Source organism: Electrophorus electricus, chromosome 3 (genome assembly GCF_041902795.1).
Source record: "Electrophorus electricus isolate QZ-2024a chromosome 3, ASM4190279v1, whole genome shotgun sequence".
In the NCBI taxonomy this organism is placed as follows: Eukaryota; Metazoa; Chordata; class Actinopteri; order Gymnotiformes; family Gymnotidae; genus Electrophorus; species Electrophorus electricus.
The window spans coordinates 23681157-23698661 of NC_137499.1; the positions used below are offsets into that span (position 1 = coordinate 23681157).

At 41.4% G+C, this 17505-nt stretch overlaps 2 protein-coding genes across 11 annotated transcripts in view; one reads left to right on the forward strand and one right to left on the reverse strand.

Annotated features, from left to right (window-relative positions):
* prkcab (protein kinase C, alpha, b) overlaps positions 1-13066 on the reverse strand; it is a 118125-nt gene extending 105059 nt beyond the window's left edge. For 2 of the 3 annotated variants that reach the window (XM_035527525.2, XM_035527522.2), the window contains exons 1-2: positions 12769-13066; positions 11602-11633 (exon numbers count right to left, since the gene is read on the reverse strand). In XM_035527525.2, coding sequence (XP_035383418.1) covers positions 11602-11633; positions 12769-12935 — 199 coding nt within the window. In that variant the 5' untranslated portion in view covers positions 12936-13066. The remainder of the gene's footprint in view (positions 1-11601; positions 11634-12768) is intronic. The other variant, XM_081710721.1, reaches the window with a different exon arrangement.
* A 743-nt stretch (positions 13067-13809) lies between these two features.
* The window catches only part of cep112 (centrosomal protein 112), a 94739-nt gene continuing 91043 nt past the window's right edge, over positions 13810-17505 (forward strand). For all 8 annotated transcript variants that reach the window (XM_027006744.3, XM_081710723.1, XM_081710722.1 and 5 more), the window contains exons 1-4: positions 13810-13863; positions 14195-14307; positions 14743-14933; positions 15092-15234. In XM_027006744.3, the coding sequence (XP_026862545.2) occupies positions 14208-14307; positions 14743-14933; positions 15092-15234 (434 nt within the window). In that variant the 5' untranslated portion in view covers positions 13810-13863; positions 14195-14207. The remainder of the gene's footprint in view (positions 13864-14194; positions 14308-14742; positions 14934-15091; positions 15235-17505) is intronic.

A 17505-nucleotide genomic window follows, 5' to 3' on the forward strand; every position in this document is an offset into this window, starting at 1 on the left:
AGTGGACAGAGTCCTGGATGGTGGATAAGAGTCCTTGATAGTGGACAGAGTCCTGGATAGTCTTATTTGCCTTGCTGATGCAACACCTTGTATAGATGTCTTGTAGGCCGGGCGGATAAGTTGTATATTCAGCCGTGTGATCTACACTTTTCAGAACTTTGCAGTCTTGTGTCGCTCCCATACATGACCAAAATGTATTCAGTCAAAGTGTTCTCAGTGGTGCAGCAGGACAACACTGGCATGATGGGGCTTGGTAGGTGGAAATGTATGTGTACCTGTTGTGTCCAGGTCGCCAGGTGTTTGAAATGGCTAACTCTACTGGGGAACCACCTATTCAGAGCATTCCCAGATTTCTGTTCTGAGGTTTTGCACTATCTGAACTTGAAATTGAAATTATATATCACAGCTATTAATTTACTTTAAAAGGAAACACAGCAGTGTTAGCACAGGACAGTTGATGTTCGAAAATACATGACTCAGTTGATATTAGTGGCCAACCGATATATTTTTTCAGGGCCAATATCGATGCTGATTATTAGTAATAAAGGAAACCAATAACGGATGTTTGGGGCCAATATTAATTTACCATAAATTTGATATTTGTAGTGTGAAAACTTACAAGAATGCTCTCTCACAACTCACATTAAATGAACAGAAATTTAATATTAGAATTTTATTTTTAAAAAGTGTTTTGAGGCTTAGACAATATAAAGTAAATAACCTAAATACCTCTCTTAAAACAAAAATACCTTCCTAACTAACAATTCCTCAGTAGATATGGCATACATTTAGTAAAATAATTTTTAAAAAAGCAGAAAAAATGTTATGTTATGAAATAACATAAGTAACTTAAGTAACATCAAGTTGTGGTGGTGAAAGCACAGCCCTTGCTCCTATATGTAACGTGTGGTGGCCCAAGTGCCACAGGGCGAGAGGCAGGATGCACAGACTCCACCGACTGGGACGAACATTTATTTACATTTAACATGAAACACTAACGCACTCACAAGAATCACTCACGCTTAATACAAACAAAAAACAATTAACATTAAACACATACAGTGAACACTAATACAATGAACACTGACTGTTACATCCACACATTACGTCGACAATAACCAACACCTTGCACTCTTTGCCACGGGTTTATATACATTTAGACAGACGAGGTGCAGGTGTGTACAGGTGTGGCTACAAACAAACAGCGCTCCCACTGTACATGGCGGGCCCAACCACGTGACTCGGGAGTGGCGAGCATTCCGTGACACTATATAGTTTAGTTCCTCCTAGTAGTTACGTATGTTGAATTAATCTGATTGATAATCTGAAAATACACTGCACAATTCCATGGAAACCAGTTGTTTAGCCTTAGCCATGCGATGGAATCTCTGGATGTAGTACATTAGCAGCTGTGTGTATAACAATTGTGTATAACAATGTTTTACATTTAATAAATAAATTATGGTTTTACAAATAATTTAGGCTACTGTATTCTGGAGGTGTATGTGCATAGTTCACCATGGGTGCATGGCCCATTTTACACCAGGTTCTCCAAGAGTGACACACTCCTGTGCTAATGTAATCAGACGCTGCACATTGTGACTAAAACACTCCTGTGATAATGTAATCAGACGCTGCATATTGTGATTGACGCACTCCTGTGATAATGTAATCAGATGCTGCACATTGCAATTGACACACTCGTGTTAATCAGACACTGCATGTTGCAAGTGACACACTCCTGTGCTAATGTAATCAGACACTGCACATTGCAATTGAAACACTCCGATGCTAATGTAATCAGACACTGCACATTGCAAGTGACATAATCCTGTGCTACATTGACCAATATTGCAGCAATCACAAAAATAGGCCTTGGGAATATTTTTGTTCTTTCCATGTGGCAAACCAACAGTTTCTACCCAGACCTGTACAAAAGTAAGTATTCTTGCTATATCACACAATCTAGGTGTAACATTGAGCGATAAGGAGGCGGACGCATGTGCGGAGAAGAGCGAGACTTATTATGTCATAATCCAGAGTCGTAATCACAAGCTTTATTATGTCGTAATCCAGAGTTGTAAACACAAGGCTAGGAAACACGAACAATTTAGAATTTCACACAGAGGATAGTATACACAGATGGAGGCTAGGAATAACACAATGACTAGCAAAGCAAACGGTGAACAAGACAGGGTTGAAATACACATACTAATAAGAATTTAACAAGACACAGGTGCTACAAATGAAGGGTGGAGAAAACAGAACATGAATGCAAAACAAATACCCGAAACGGGGTGACAATGACAATAAGGATGCTACGAGGGGCCAAACGAGACACTAGTCCAACAATCAAAACACAAAATAGCTAGCCAACACTCATTTTTTACTCAGTATTATTAATACAAACTTCGAGAAAGGTCTAGACAAATTAATTTTCTTAATTTTTTACTATTCATCAGTATTTGAACTTTTCAAAATAAACTATGACAACACTCCTCACAACAACAGCTCTTTTAGATTAAACCATGACGGAAAAATGAAGTGACTGTTACTGATTGGTTAACAGATATTTTGTTAAGATTTCTATGGAGAAGTCTTCTGTAAAGCTCATGCCCATTCCTGCTGTAGTTGCAAGAGTATTTTTCATCCCTATACATGTGGATTACCACGATTAGTCAAATACACTGTGAAATAGCAAACATTGCAAGGTAGCTGCGACTTGCAGTGTTCACCTCTGGTTTGAAATGGACTTTAGACACACATATTCCAAAAATGTTCAACCTAGTAAAGAAGCAGAAGCAGGTACACACACTGTGCTTGATCCCATGCAGAGAAACCCCAGTCTCACCAAATAAATGTGATGTTTCAGGCAGGGTTTGTGCTGCATGCATGAGTCATGTTTGGCTAGAGTGCACTTGTGCATCAGAACAAAAACTGTATGAAAAGTATACTGGATGACAGTTGATCTCAATGTGTGTGTGTGAGATTGAGTGAGCGAAATTATACGACTAAATGTGTTATGCTTTTTGCCAAATGAGTTGTTAAACCTTGACATGAATGCAAGTGCTGCTTCATTCCTGTGTCTATCACAAACACCGAAAACCACGTTTGAATGGGTTCACATGTGGTCCGCATTTCTACCAATCCAGAAGCGTTGTGGGTGGGACATAGAGGCAGAGCACATACATAAAAAATATTTTATTGGAAAAGGAATGAGTTCAAGTTCCCAATCTCAAAATCAGGAAAATACTGAATATCAGCTCCAGTTAACGTGGACTGATAATTGGTCAACCCCTAGTCAATAGACAAGTTCAGAAAACTGCAGCATTGTATAGCCTAAAGCCTAGTCTGTCATCATGGATCTGCTGTTTGGCTGGTTTCTACTCTTATAATTTGGGTTGATTGTAGAAATGTTCTGTTTTAATATAGCCTGTGTAATCCAAGGGTACTTAAACAGCACTTGTTTTTCTTCATAGCTACTTCATTTCTGTAGGTACCACAATTATATTTCATAATAATAAATAAAGTCAGGATCATATATCATTTTTACAGACCTTTTGCAAATTGATAAGATGAAATATTTGCATGACATGAAACTAATTTGAAATCTTTTTTTCTTCCAAAGTCTTTAATGCCTGGGAACAGTGATGGTTTTAGACCATTTAAAGAGAAGTCATTTTATGTCAGTGGTGTCTCAAAGAATTCACCACTTCTGCCATGGTTGTATTTCTTCCTCTGGGTCATGGTGTGTTATGGCAGGGTGTTTGTAGTACAAAACAAGCCACAGTAATGTCACCTTCCTTCTCGGGGTGACCCTGAGTCCTCAGGAACTGGAACCTGGCCTACGTTTCTATCTTGATCTTGGCTCTAGTCCCGCAGCGGGCCAGATTGTAGCTGCGTCAGGATGTGATGTCATAAGAGACAGCAGGCAGGGGTACCCTCTGTCTCCAAGAAGGATACCATCTGTCTTAATCACATGGGAGGGAACGTGATTATAAGACAGTGCTATGAAATGACATGCCCTGTGCAAAATTGTTGTAGCTTATGAATAATGAATAATCACATAGCCAAGTATTAGACAATTATTATTAGGTTATTGATGACTATTATTACTATTATAATTATTTATAATTATAACTATTATTATCTATTATTGATTGTGGAGAACAGCAAGCATATTTTGAAATAAAGCCTTGAAACGTAAGAATATGTTATTGTCTGCCCATTAATGACAGAAACATTTCTATTCACATATGTTTACTACTGAAGAGGCAGTTATAGAAATTTGGCTAAAAAAGGTAAGTTAGAGAAGGTAGCTCAGTTTTTGGAATGGAAAACCCAGTTTCCATGAAATCCAAGTTAACAGATCTGGCTTACTTGCTAAACATGCTTTCTGGAATACCCTCCAGGAGTCTAGCTCTGTTGTGGAAAGAGTGTGTGAAGTTGTCAAGATTATTGAGGTATCCAACAGCATAATTGCTTATTTGGAGAGAAACCTAGAGTTTAGAGATCAGAGATGGCTTCAAGTTTGAGGACGGAGTTTGAAATGCCTTTTTCCATGGCAAACTACACTATATGTGTTGTCAGATGCTTGAGCAACACATTCTGAAATATCTGCAATTATGTGGCTGCGCAGCGCAGTGATGGCAAACATCCCAAAACTAAATCATGAAATTTTCAACCACATTATTCAATAAATAAATAATCAAACAACTCCCCCCAAAATGCCCTCACAAAACCACAACCAGCTGAAGAGGGTAAGGAATTTCTGTGAACTCTCAACTGACATAAAAAGACCCAAATCCAGACTAATAAACATTTCTACTCAAAAAAAAAGAAAGGAAAAAAAGCAAACATTTCTAATATTTAGGAAGAAACTTAAGAAAGATTATCTAATGTCATGGTGTCAGCTCTGGCCTTATACAAAAGCCTCAGTATCCTGCTGGGAACTGTGTGACTCTATATCGTCAGTGCAGAACAACAGTCACAGGGTTCCCAGAGCAGCAGGCCACGTGCGGTGTGGGAGACCTCACAGATGCAAGAGGCTGACTCTTGAGAGGGTAAACGGGGCTAAGTGGAGCTGTGCGAGTGGTTTATTGTTTCACGCCTCCATTCCAGTCATAGCTCATGGATTCCACCACCCCCTCACTTCTGGTACCTGATTGGTTAATAAGCTCTGTTCTTTCTTTGGACAGTTCCCCCTCCTACACTGCGATTCAGGCTTGAAGAGACAGGCCACTATCAACCCATCTGTCACTGCTCCTGCAGGAGCTCAGAGACGCACAGGAAAATCTTTGCAAAGATCCTCCAGGAGGGACGCTTGTTTGTGAGCGGGGCGTGTGCACACATGGGCAGCGCAACATTATAATGCGTGTCCACAGGGAGGGTTCTGGTGGACCGAGCCCCACTCCTCGTGGAAGAGATGGACGTAAGAGAGCAGATGGAAATGCAGAGTGTCAGATCAAAGGGAGTGGGACTGCTGATGGACTGAGGTGCTCCAGGTTTTGGCGGGTTTGTGCCCATCAGTGAGACTTAGAGAGAGACAGAGAGAGAGAGAGCATGACAGCCAGCCAGATCATCTTTACTTCAGTCTAAACAGCCCCTAAAACAGACCTGAACAGATTGCAGTTTCTGTGGCAGTGTCAAGAATGTTTCCACCTAAAAAGTTGCATGTAATGGCCATACTGTGTAGCTCACCTTTAGAGGCAGGAGAGCTTCTAGTAAAAGAGACAGAGAGTTTTGACGTTAGGTGAGAGCTGTTTGATCAGATCAATGTCCACGATCAGAAAAGTCCTCCTGCAGGGTAACTGTCATTGTCTGAAGAAGTCGCCTTAGCAAGGGAGTGTTTTTTTTGGTTTGTTTGTTTAAATAGCATTGGCTGATAAATCATATATGAATCACTCTGAATTTTTTTTATCTTCGAAATGAACAAATCCCAAAGGTAGCAAGTTTGTGGGTTATATGATAATCACTCTGCTCAAGTTCAGAACTTTCCCTATGAGTGTGCTGGAAATTCTGATCTCTCTCCAGTGCATCATGGGGGTTCTCTAAGTCTGATCTCTCTCCAGTGCATCATGGGGCTTCTCTAATTCTGATGTTTCACCAGTGCATTGCGGGACTTCTCTGATTCTGATGTCTCACCAGTGCATTTTGGGACTCTGATTTTGATGTCTGACCAGTGCAACTCTCTGACCAGTTTCAAGTGATTCTGTCTGGTGATTTCACCTCTCTGACCAGTTACAGATGACAGTGCCATGCTGTCTAAAATTACAAACTAATCGAAACTGAGCCATCAATGGAGGCTAATTAACTGTTTAATGGGGATTTCAAGTCAAACATTGCCTCAGAATTGGAACCATTTTATGGATCATCTACTTATTTTTACTTTTATTATTGCTTTTACTCATTGTATCTCGTATGTACAGTTGTTAAAATGACTGTAATACATCTAGGACTTACTTGGATATAACAATAATAAACATATGGGCTACTGGGTTACTGTTGTTTGTGTTTGAAATCTTCCAGATCCTATGAAGAACAAACCTTGCTGTCACACAGGCGGTTCAGGTAGAGGACGGCAGGACCCTTCAGTGCTCTACTCTGCCACAGTTCCTTTTTAAAGAAAACATCCGCTCCTGCTCCCGCCCCTGGAAATCCTCTCCAGCCACCCGTCTACGCCTGTCAGGCTGTTTAGTCCAGCCCTCCCCCCAACTTCACTCCACTCCACTACGTACTTACACAAACAACAAGCCACTTAGCCCACTTAGCCCAACTCTACCACCTCCCAGCCTACCCCAGCTCCACCAACCTAACCCATCAAACCCTACCCTAGCTGCACCACCCTGACCCATTCCATCCCCACCCTATCGAGCGTCGCCACACCTGACATAACCCCCCAGCCCTTCCCAGCTGCACCACCCACTTGACTGTTACGCACGCCTGGGTCTTCCTCTCCCAGCTCTGTCTCTCTCTTGTCTACTGCCTCTCAGACATGGCGGCAGCCTCTCCAGGTGGAGAGGCCCCTCTGGGGTGCGCATTTCAACAGCCAGATGGCAGGGAGAGGTGGGAGAGACAGAGACACAGAAAGACAGATGGCCGTGTCTACGCTCTGCTCAGAGTAAAACAGAAACACGGACCCTCTCCTCCAGCTGATGACAGCCACCTGAGGATGGAGCTCAAGACAAAAATGCTACCAAACTTGGGCAGAGAGTCTTCCATCCTGCCAATGCCCAGCCAATCAGCCTCCCCCCAGGTTCCTACCACTACTGCTTATTGTGTTGAGGCTACCTTTTCCGCCCACATTTTAAAAGGTCTTGGTGGAAGGTGAGAGCCCACTGTGCTCTCGCAGCGATGCACAATTCATCGTTTGATGAGATACGAAGGTGAATGTAATAATGGCGTATCTTGCCTAAACTGTCTCCACGGAGTCCAGGGGAGAGGGGATGAGGGTTGCTGACTAACTGGAGCGTGCTCCATACAGCAGCACACATATGTCAGAGGTGAGCCACCTTTTGATTCAAATGTACAGAATAGACAATTGAATCATCACTGTAATGAACCCCACCACTTCGAACTGAAGCCCAAGTTTCTCTGAATATTTCAGTCCACATTTGCTTGGTTAGGAGAACATGTGTCTTTGCCTCCCTTTCTCTCTGTCTCTCTCTGGTCTTCTTGCCTGCTCTGGTATTTATGTGGGCCATGTCCGTCTGTGACGATAAAAAAAGAACCTGTGTCTCAATTTTCAATATTCCAACTACACAACTGGTAAACAGTAATACATTCAAATCATATTGAAATTCCAAACTTCCACTTATCCAAACTGGACAGAACATAAAGTCACATCATGATCTGATGGAAATATATGGAAAAAATACATCAACTTATTTGTGTGTTATCGACTGCCCAGTGCACCCACAATTTTCATAATATGCAAAATTATAGCCTCAAATGGCTCTAACATTTTATGTGGAGGATGAAGAGGAAGAGGATAAAGTTCTGCTCTTACCTGCACGTTAAGACCTTCTGAAGAGTGAGATAGATATTTTAGACCCTCCATCCTTTCATTTCATCAAGATTCTCCTCCACATTTCCCTCTAGTGGCTGGGCATGGTATGCCAGTTCTCATTAGAGGCTTGGTGAATGTCTTGCAGATGGCAGTAGACTGCCAAACCAGTGACATAGGCAACTCTCGGTGACCCAGACAGTCTTAATGTCAGTGGACCAATTCATCAGAAGAGATTGATCCGCTCTGACCTTGGGTTTGCCCACATAATCTCTCATGGGAATATATATATATATATATATATATATATATATATATATATATATATATATATATATATATATATATATATATATATATATATATATATATATATATATATTTAATCTATATTTATTACATCAGGTGGAACTGGGTGGACACTCCATAAAAGGAAAATTCTATAAACTGGCGTATATAAAACAAAGGAGGTATAGTCTGAGAATTTAATAATGACTGCAGTTATCCCTCATCCTAATTCCTTTATTTGAGTACACAGAAAACCTCAAAATAAAACATTATATAACCGCTTCAGCTGTCTTCAGAAGAGACTTCATCAAGTTCCCAGAGAAGGCCGTTCATTGTTACAGACCACGGAACATCTTGCATCTCTCTGTCCCCTAGTGCTTCCAAGAACATGTCAGCCCCTCCTGTTCTCCTACTACACTGCACACTTCCCATCTCCTGCCACTGCCTACCATCCATCCATCTGCACCATCTGCACTCTCAATCTCCACTATATACGGATGGATTCTTAGCTGCACACTAATGATACACTCTGACTGCACATGACTCTGTGATTTACTTTGGCTTGTTATGCACACTGACACTGACACTTGTTACTTGTCCCCTGGAGGGGAGTTCCACGTAAGTGTAGACGAAAAGTGCCGGGACGAAAGTGGTTGTGGGCATCGCCGAGGGGTGGGGGGTGGGGGGTGCATCGCCGAGGGGGGGTCATGTAGTGGCTGTGATCAGAGTTCATGCTCTGCCAGTAGACATGGCTCTGAAGTGTTACCCGTCCTGACTCTAGGTACATGAGAGTTTTTTAAACACTCCCACCTTCAGATCAGTGACCATTCATGGAGCAGTACAACACACCATGTAGCATGGAACTCAAGCAAAATGACAGCTTCTTGAGAAAGAGAATGGCTTCAAGGGTTCTGGGATGGGGTGGAATACCTTCCTGAATACGTACGTTTTGATAAGAGCTTGTATTGTAGGAATCAGTTAACTAGCATTTTTGAAAATGTGGATATGTAAAAAAGACACACACACACACACACACACACACGCACGCACGCACGCGCACACACACACACTCACACACAGAGTCATAAACATATCTCTTCATCTTTTATAGAAACTATCCAGCTGAGAGGAGGTCAGATGATTGGAAATTAACAGACATTGATACCTTGGCCATCTGTCACTGACTATGCAAACACGGACCTCTCTATCTGCATCTGACCAATAAAGCAACCAGGGTCAGAAAGAGCTGAAGTACTGAGTAATGTGATACAGTGCCTCTACATTTCTGCAACCCTTTCAAATCAAGTGTCAGTTTCCTCAGTGAAACAGACACAAAGATCACCCTACAACATCAAACAGGTGTATGACACTAGCCCTTGTGTTGTGTTCCACAAACATGTGTATGACACTAGCCCTTGTGTTGTGTTTATCAAACACGTTTGAAACTAGCCCTTGTGTTCATCAAACACATTCGACATTAGCCTTTTTGTTGTGTTCATCAAACACGTTTGATACTAGCTTGTGTTCATCAAACACATTTGAAATTAGCTCATGTGTGTGTTCATTCAACATGTTTAACATTAGCCCTTGTGTTATGTTCATGAAACACACTTGAAATTAGCCCTTGTGTTGTGTTCATCCAACAGTTTAACACCAGCCCTTGTGTTATGTTCAAATTGGTGTTCCGTCTGTCTTCCAGTTAACACCTATTGTTAAATCATACCTTTAAATAATTCAATTTCTAGTCAGTCACACTATTTACACAGCATTGAATCTATGCTGTATAAATCTCACATACATTAAATTCTACCACCCATTTTCAGCAAAAAACTCAATTTATGTTGTATGTGGAATACTGACCATAGAATTTTCAAATTTCAAATTAAATGAGTGTGTAAATATATATATACACACACACCTATTTAATTTGAAATTTGAAAATTCTATATATAACTGGAAATCACTTAAAAATGTAGTGGGCGCTGTTGTTCAGGCAATACTTCAGGCTAGTTTGTTTGTAGTGTGAATCCTATCCCTACTGCCCTCTGCTCTCTCTTTCATTCTCAGTGGCTTATTGTTATATATGCAAATTTCTTATCACAGTCACAATCAAATATATGATTAGAAAAACAATCACATATATGATCAGATATATGAGCCTCAAACATATTCAATCTTTCTTCATAGTTCTGCTGTGGGTTGAAAGCTCCCACAGAAGCTGCATTTATAGGTCCCAGCTGCAGGAACAGACCTGAGCTGGGTTTGCATGTTAGTAAATACATTTGCTCATAACAAGTCCAAAAAGGATCAAGGAAAGGTGCAGTTCCTGTGAAATTCAACCTAGCTGGTGACAATGTGTGTGAGAGAAAAAAAAGAGAAACAGAGAGTTCTTATTCTGCCTCTTCATATAGACTCATTCTAAACGCCAGTCAAATGTGACTGCAGCACTACAGATGTACATTTAAACAAACTTCCTAAAAGAGTGAAACCACATCTAATAACTTTGATGTGTTAAGATGCAGAGTCTGTAGTAAGTCATTAAGATTTATATCAGTCAACTAAGAGAAACTAGAGTTATGATGGTGAACAATAACGCAATGGTCAAATTTGATCAGAACACACAAGTAGTGCTAGTTTAAAAAAGTACTCCAAAGACTATACAAGTATTAAAAGCAGACTTTAAAAGAGCTTCTAAGATACTTTTCAAAAAGCACGTCCAGACAGAAGATATTCTCAACTGTTTTGAAGAGCAGCACACATTGAGTCAAGCTCAAAGGAACTCACAATATTCGCAAAACCCTCAAAAAAGACACAGAAGAATATGTATGTGAATGTTTTATACTGCCATACCTGTAAGCCATTCTGAAGGACTCAAGATCACACAAATCAGAGACTATAACAGGTCAACCAAGTACATAGTTCTTAGTGTCATAGTCCAACTAGGTCTGTCTGATGCAACACCAGCTCTTTCATCTTTAACCTCTCAAACAGCAGTCCATCCAAAGGTGACACCTGGACATTTTACTCAAGCACCTTTGCAGACACAACAATGTCCTGGCAAGTGCAGCAGTTTCCACATTACAGAGAGTGTTAATTCTAGGACTATGACATGACGGTTAAACAAATGAATGTACTGCACCTCTCCAGCTGCAACAGTGGCTGAACAGTACTATTACAACAGGAAGGGAGTGAATGGAGGTACAGCAGGGCCACAGCAGACAGGATTCATTTGATAAGACTCTTATCAACATGTTCACACACAAAAACACACACACACATACACACACACACACACACACACACAATACCTTGGCACTGGAATCCTTGTTTGCCGAATCCCCTGTGGATTTCAGAGAGACAGAGAGACAGAAATGAGGAGATACGGCAGTGAGAGGGACTGGAATGCAAATCAGTGTTAGAATACACACAAGCGTGTTCTGTTTGCTAAATGGCCCCAGAGTTCCAGAGTTCCGGAGTTCCAGAGTTCCGGAGTTCCGGAGTTCCAGAGTTAGGATCACTTTCTGTTACAATTATCTCTGGTGCTACTTACAATAAATCTTTTAAGAGATTTACTTTTGTCAATAATATTTTTGTCAATATTTTTGTCAATACAATCCCCTCAAAATGCTTACACAAACATTAACATGTGTGCATGTTTTATTTTGAAATCTAATTTACTTATAAATTAATTATGATGTAAATGTTCACACATAATAAATCAATTATGAGATATAGTAATGATATCACTATAACAGAGGGTTAAGTTACATTTCCTACAATGTTAAAAAGCAAGTCCCTAAATTATATTTTTACCACAATAATTCTGAGAATCGTCGATTGAAATTCCAATTATCTATATTGGTACCATCGAAGTACACTAACGTTTATTGAAATGTAGGTTATAAACATAAAAATATAAATCGATTTCAAATTCAAATCTTTATTCAGTAGCTCTTATTTAGATCCAAGTTTCTGCCGGGGAACAAACGGACTTCTAATTAAACTTTACCTTTACATGGACAGCATTTGGCTGAACGACTTGGGATTTTTCTGTCCAAAGTAATGATACATTGCTTTTGCTGGTTGTATTTCATGACAATAATTACAGACATATTTAGCATCACCAAATAAGAAAACCTGGGTTTCAGTCTGGATACACATGCCTTTGCGAATGAAATCAAACTCGCCCATCCTTGTAATCGGCGTTTATTTCTTTTCACATTTAACCCACAGACAGGGGAATTCGAATTCGACTAACCAAAAATATTGTTCATGTTTATGTAAGTTGGGCTACTGCGCTTCTTTTCGACGAATATTATTGCGTCTTGTGCGTAATGTCGATGGTCACCCGTTTGTAAATGTCAATTTAAGTTCTCACCAAAAATAGTTATAAGAAGAAAGTTTATGCATGAGACCATATAGATCTACACTCTATAGATATGGCAAAGTTCCTTTTAAACAGCAGTGGCTCTTACCAGATGAAGTCTGTGCAGTGACTGCAGAACGTGGGCTGCTTAAAAAATCGAGCGATAAATTTATGGTTCTTTACTTCGTGCACGTTCTTCTGTCGCAGAGCGCCTTTTCGCGCAAACCGGTTCGCAACAGCAGAGGAAGACTCGTGGATGTGAATAAGATCAGCCATCGCAGACAAGCAGCGCACCTGACTCCGAGGTGTCCGCGCCCGTGTCTCGCTCTGCAGCCACCGACGTTGGTCGCACACGGTAAGTGGGGGACGGCGCCCGATCAGCCGCTTTTCTCCGGTCACCCCCCGAGCGCTCCTGCCTTACTTCAAAGTGACGTCAGTAGACTTCGTGCGCTCACAACCGAGGCGCCCGTGCCTGCGTGTTGAAGAAAGGCCCCACAGCGCCATCTTGCGGAGAGTGTGTCATAGCTTTACCGGTGCGCAAGGCACGATCTTTGACTAGGGATGGACAAGCTAACGTTTATTTTCTTTCTACCCTTATCCTCTTTTTGGATTTTAAATTTGTGAGCATTGGGCCATTTTGTGTTTTGGACGCAACAATATTTTCTAGTAACTAAATGAGATTAAACGTAGATCGATTGTTTATCGATTGGTTGATTGTTATTTTTGACCCGTTACAGACATCAATATCACAGTTTATTGTGCCTGCTAATGTACCCTGTAGCATTACGCTATGCACGGTTGCCAGGGGAACACAACCGCTTCCTGAAGCTGGCGAAGCCAGAAATCATGTGAGGCGTATTCGATGACTATACGAGCAAACTATTTAAAATTAAAAGTCGAAAGAACAAATAAGATAAGCAAATCGTGTAAGCGCCAATTAGAAAATATTAAAAATAAGTAGTAAAACCTTTACCACAAAGAAATCTTGAAGACTAACATTAGCGGGTATTTGTGCTTGCCACAGATATAACCAAGGATACGTTCTCAAGAGCGTTCACTAGAGACTTTTAGTTTGAACAGTTACCCCAGTGGCAATGCTTAAATATTGTAGGCTACTGTATTTGAGTTCACACAAGGTTGATTTGAACCGTTTGGAAGCACTGAGTTACAAAGTAGTGGGTGCTGCTCAACTACACTCAGTTTGGTACGGCTAAGCACATTTTCATTCGAGTATTAATACTGACATGGTTGGTTTGTGTAAATACTTGATTATGGCATATAGGTTTTGTTAGCGGAAGGGTGTGGGCTAAGACGTATTAGATGAGATTTTGAATCGGGCGCTACTGGCCCCCCATTTGTTAACGCTATAGATTTGTTGGCTAACTTAGCTAAGCTAGCTATCTAAGTTAAAATAACTAGCTAGCTAGCTAACCTAGGAAACTGTCGCTAGCTAGGTGGCTTGACAGTCAGCTAACTTTTAAAGTGTTTAATGTCAAAGCTTTTTTTGCCATCGGCTTTTTCTACCAATTGTGAAGTTTGCAGGGCATCATGAGTAAAGAAGATGACTCTTTGGAGAGCCTGGATTCTGAATTTGACCACTTTCTGGTTGACATGAAACCGTACGTGCTCAGACGTCCTCACAAGTCAGGTTAGTGCTGATGGAAAACACGTTATTCTGCGTCATCAATTTCACGCACCTGATCAGATGACGCAAGATGACATCTGGAACTGCACTGTGATTGTGTTTCTGGAAGCCAAGCTGAGCCAGAAGCAACCCATTATAAGTGCTCAAATTCTTTTAATAGTAAGCCACTGCTTGCTTAATTAAAATACTGAAAACAAGGTAATTTCTCTGCTTTAACTTCAATTAACATCTGTGCTTTCTTACTTGGTGAACATGCATCGTATACACTGAAGTTCTCAAAATCTCGAAACCGATTTCATGATCATGTCAAAAGCTTCTAAGCATGCTTGTGACTTAGCTGGCAGTTGTTCTAAGATGCTTTATTGTGCTTTTCTCGGAACCTGTGCTGATTCTGTCCTGATTCTGTCCTGATTCTTTTACTTTCCATCTCAAATCCAGAGCGTCAGCGATGTGCTCTGTGGATTAAGAAGCTGTGTGACCCCGTGGCTTCCGGCTCTGGACTGAGAGGCAGGAAAAACCGCAACGTCTATGCAAGGCTACTTCTGCAAATGCTCAGAAGGGGTGTCCTTGAGGGACCTTTTGCGCACAAACCTGAAGCAGGCACCCTTAAAACTTTACCAACATACATGGTGAGAGCTCACGTTTTACGGTTGTCGTGTGCTTTAGAAGAACACTGAAAACCTTTGCTTTATATTCCTCAAAGGGGCCCAATCGCCTGCTGTGTCTGAAGCTTGTAATGGAAGCTTGGCTTTTGACCACTATCCATTTTCGGTTCTCTGGCCTATAGTCCATCTACTTTGATGAGCCACTTGGTGCTAGAGGGTTGGGTCCAACCACACTGCCAGACTGGGTGTCAGGTGAGCTGGCTTATGAAGATGAGATGTGGTCCAGCCTGGCGAAAGACTCCTCGTCCCTTCTGAACGCTCAGAGGTATGACATTTACTATCAGTATCGTAACAGTCATTGCAAGTGCTGCTAGTAGTGGTGATGCACAAACTGGGTTAATTGAGCTTACAATGCTGTCAAGGTTCATTCTACACTGGTGGTTGTGCTAATTCTGAGTTCCAACTCAGTGTTAGATCACCATTGCACGAATCTGTATCTGTACCTCTTTAGTATCACATAGTAAATTATCTGATAGTTTCTGCATGTTTTGGCACCTGGTGTTTAATTCAGCCACATTACATGAATGATGAAGAACGCTTTGTAGTAGTGATGCTTATTCCACGCACTGTGTCCTGCCCCCACAACTCTCAGACCTTCTCAGGCTTGGTAATGTTTCATGCTGTAATGCCTATCAACAGCACAGCCTGTAAATAATGTGGGGACACTAATCAGGATGATCACTGTGTTTGCTGATGTTTTATTCCAGTATTCCATGTGTTCTGGAATCCCCTTTGGAACATTGGATCAGGGCACAGTTGATTTTCCTTGATTTTTGTTTAGGGGCAGAAAACACCAATTTTAACAAAATTCAAACCCTTCGCCCTGTTAAGGGTTTATGTCTTTAATGTATCGGATCAGTTCCCTGTTTGAAGATGACGACCTTGGTCACCATGAATATACACATCTTCAGACCCTCCGTTTTCCTTTCACTGGCAAGAGTGCTGGCTGTGTAGCACTAGGCTTGATTGAACACATCTCGGCAGGCAGCGAGCACGGTGTCCTTGATGACTAGACGTTTCACAGCTTTAAAAATGCATTGTGGGTAAAAGCACTCGAACTTACATTATCAATTAACAGGGACGGTAGGCAGTTCTTGTTGGCTGGATGTCCCTATTAGCATTAAGAAGCAGGAGAATGCAGGAGCTGGGATAACTGGGTAGCTCCGTACACACTGCAGTGTGTCCGGCAGGGAAGAAGGGTCTCTCTGATGTGTTCTTTCATCTGCCTTTTCTTGTTGTTGGGCAGGTGTTTTAAAAACATCACTTTGTGGTGTGGTTTATAAATAATGTAAAATCTGTGTTTTAGTCTCCGTCCTCGGTATCTTCTTTTATGTGTGTGTGTGTGTGAAGCTCTGAGGATGTCACATCACATCTTGCCAAATGTTACCTAGTCTCTGCCAAAAGAATGGATGTCATCTTAGTAGACCACGTCTGATGCTGAAAGAGTTGCTTTAGGCCTGTTTTTCCTGTGTTCTTCTGAGATTCACACAATGATCTTACCGAAATCCTGATCACTTTTTTTGTTCTTAGTACTTCCATGTTACATTTATGACTTCATTAACCCCCCCTCCATTTAAAGTAGTAATGTTTGTTGAACTATTGATATTTGAAGGAATGTCTCTCTCCAACGCTGCCATATGCTCCACTTTCTGTGCTGTGTGCTGAACAGCTGGCTGCAGAATCCCTTCAGCCTCAAGCTCTACTCAGGCAAGATAACGTGCTCCCCAAACTCCCACCAAATCCCGCTGAACCTCATGTTATTGCCGCCTCTATGCCTCAGCAAACACGGTTCATGGATAATTCAGCAAAACTGGTGAAAGTAACTGTCTGGCTTGTGAGGGTGAGATGGCTGAAGTTTTAACTTCCCCTGATCCATTTGTCCGCAGCCTTTAGCAACAGGTGACCTCAGAAGGATGAGCAAAATTAGAGCAAGATGAAACACTCATGACACTTCCTCACCTCACCCAAACTCACCCCAACACCTCATGCCACGCCTCCTCTTTGCCTCACCCCACCTTCCCACCTCCACTGTTTCTCCCCACTGCCTCACACCACGCCACCCAACCTACTCACCCTACCCCACCTCACCTCCTCACACTACCCCACATCCTCAGGCTGTTTAATAGATTCTGTTGCCAAAATATTTGACGGTAAGTAAGATAATGTGACTCTGTGATTCTGATTTCTAAAGTTTTTCTTTTAGACCACCCCACCTCCTCAGGCTGTTTACAGATATTATTTAGCAGCTAAAAAGATAACATGATTGTGGACTGTGTGATCGCTCCAATTTCCAAAGGTAGCATATAGTTTTGGTCATCATAAGTTACTGAGAGTGTTCAGAGCCTTCTGTTCCTTCTACAGTAATCTTGCTCTTAGAAGTCCTCTTAAAGAAAAAAAACAAGACTTCAGCAAACTCACAGAACCTATAGGACCTCAGTGCTATGCCTATTACTACATACCACTGTGCAGACTCCTTTATGCCCTCTTTAACCACAGGAGACAGAAGCCCATGTGCTTGTGTTTAGCCACATGGCCA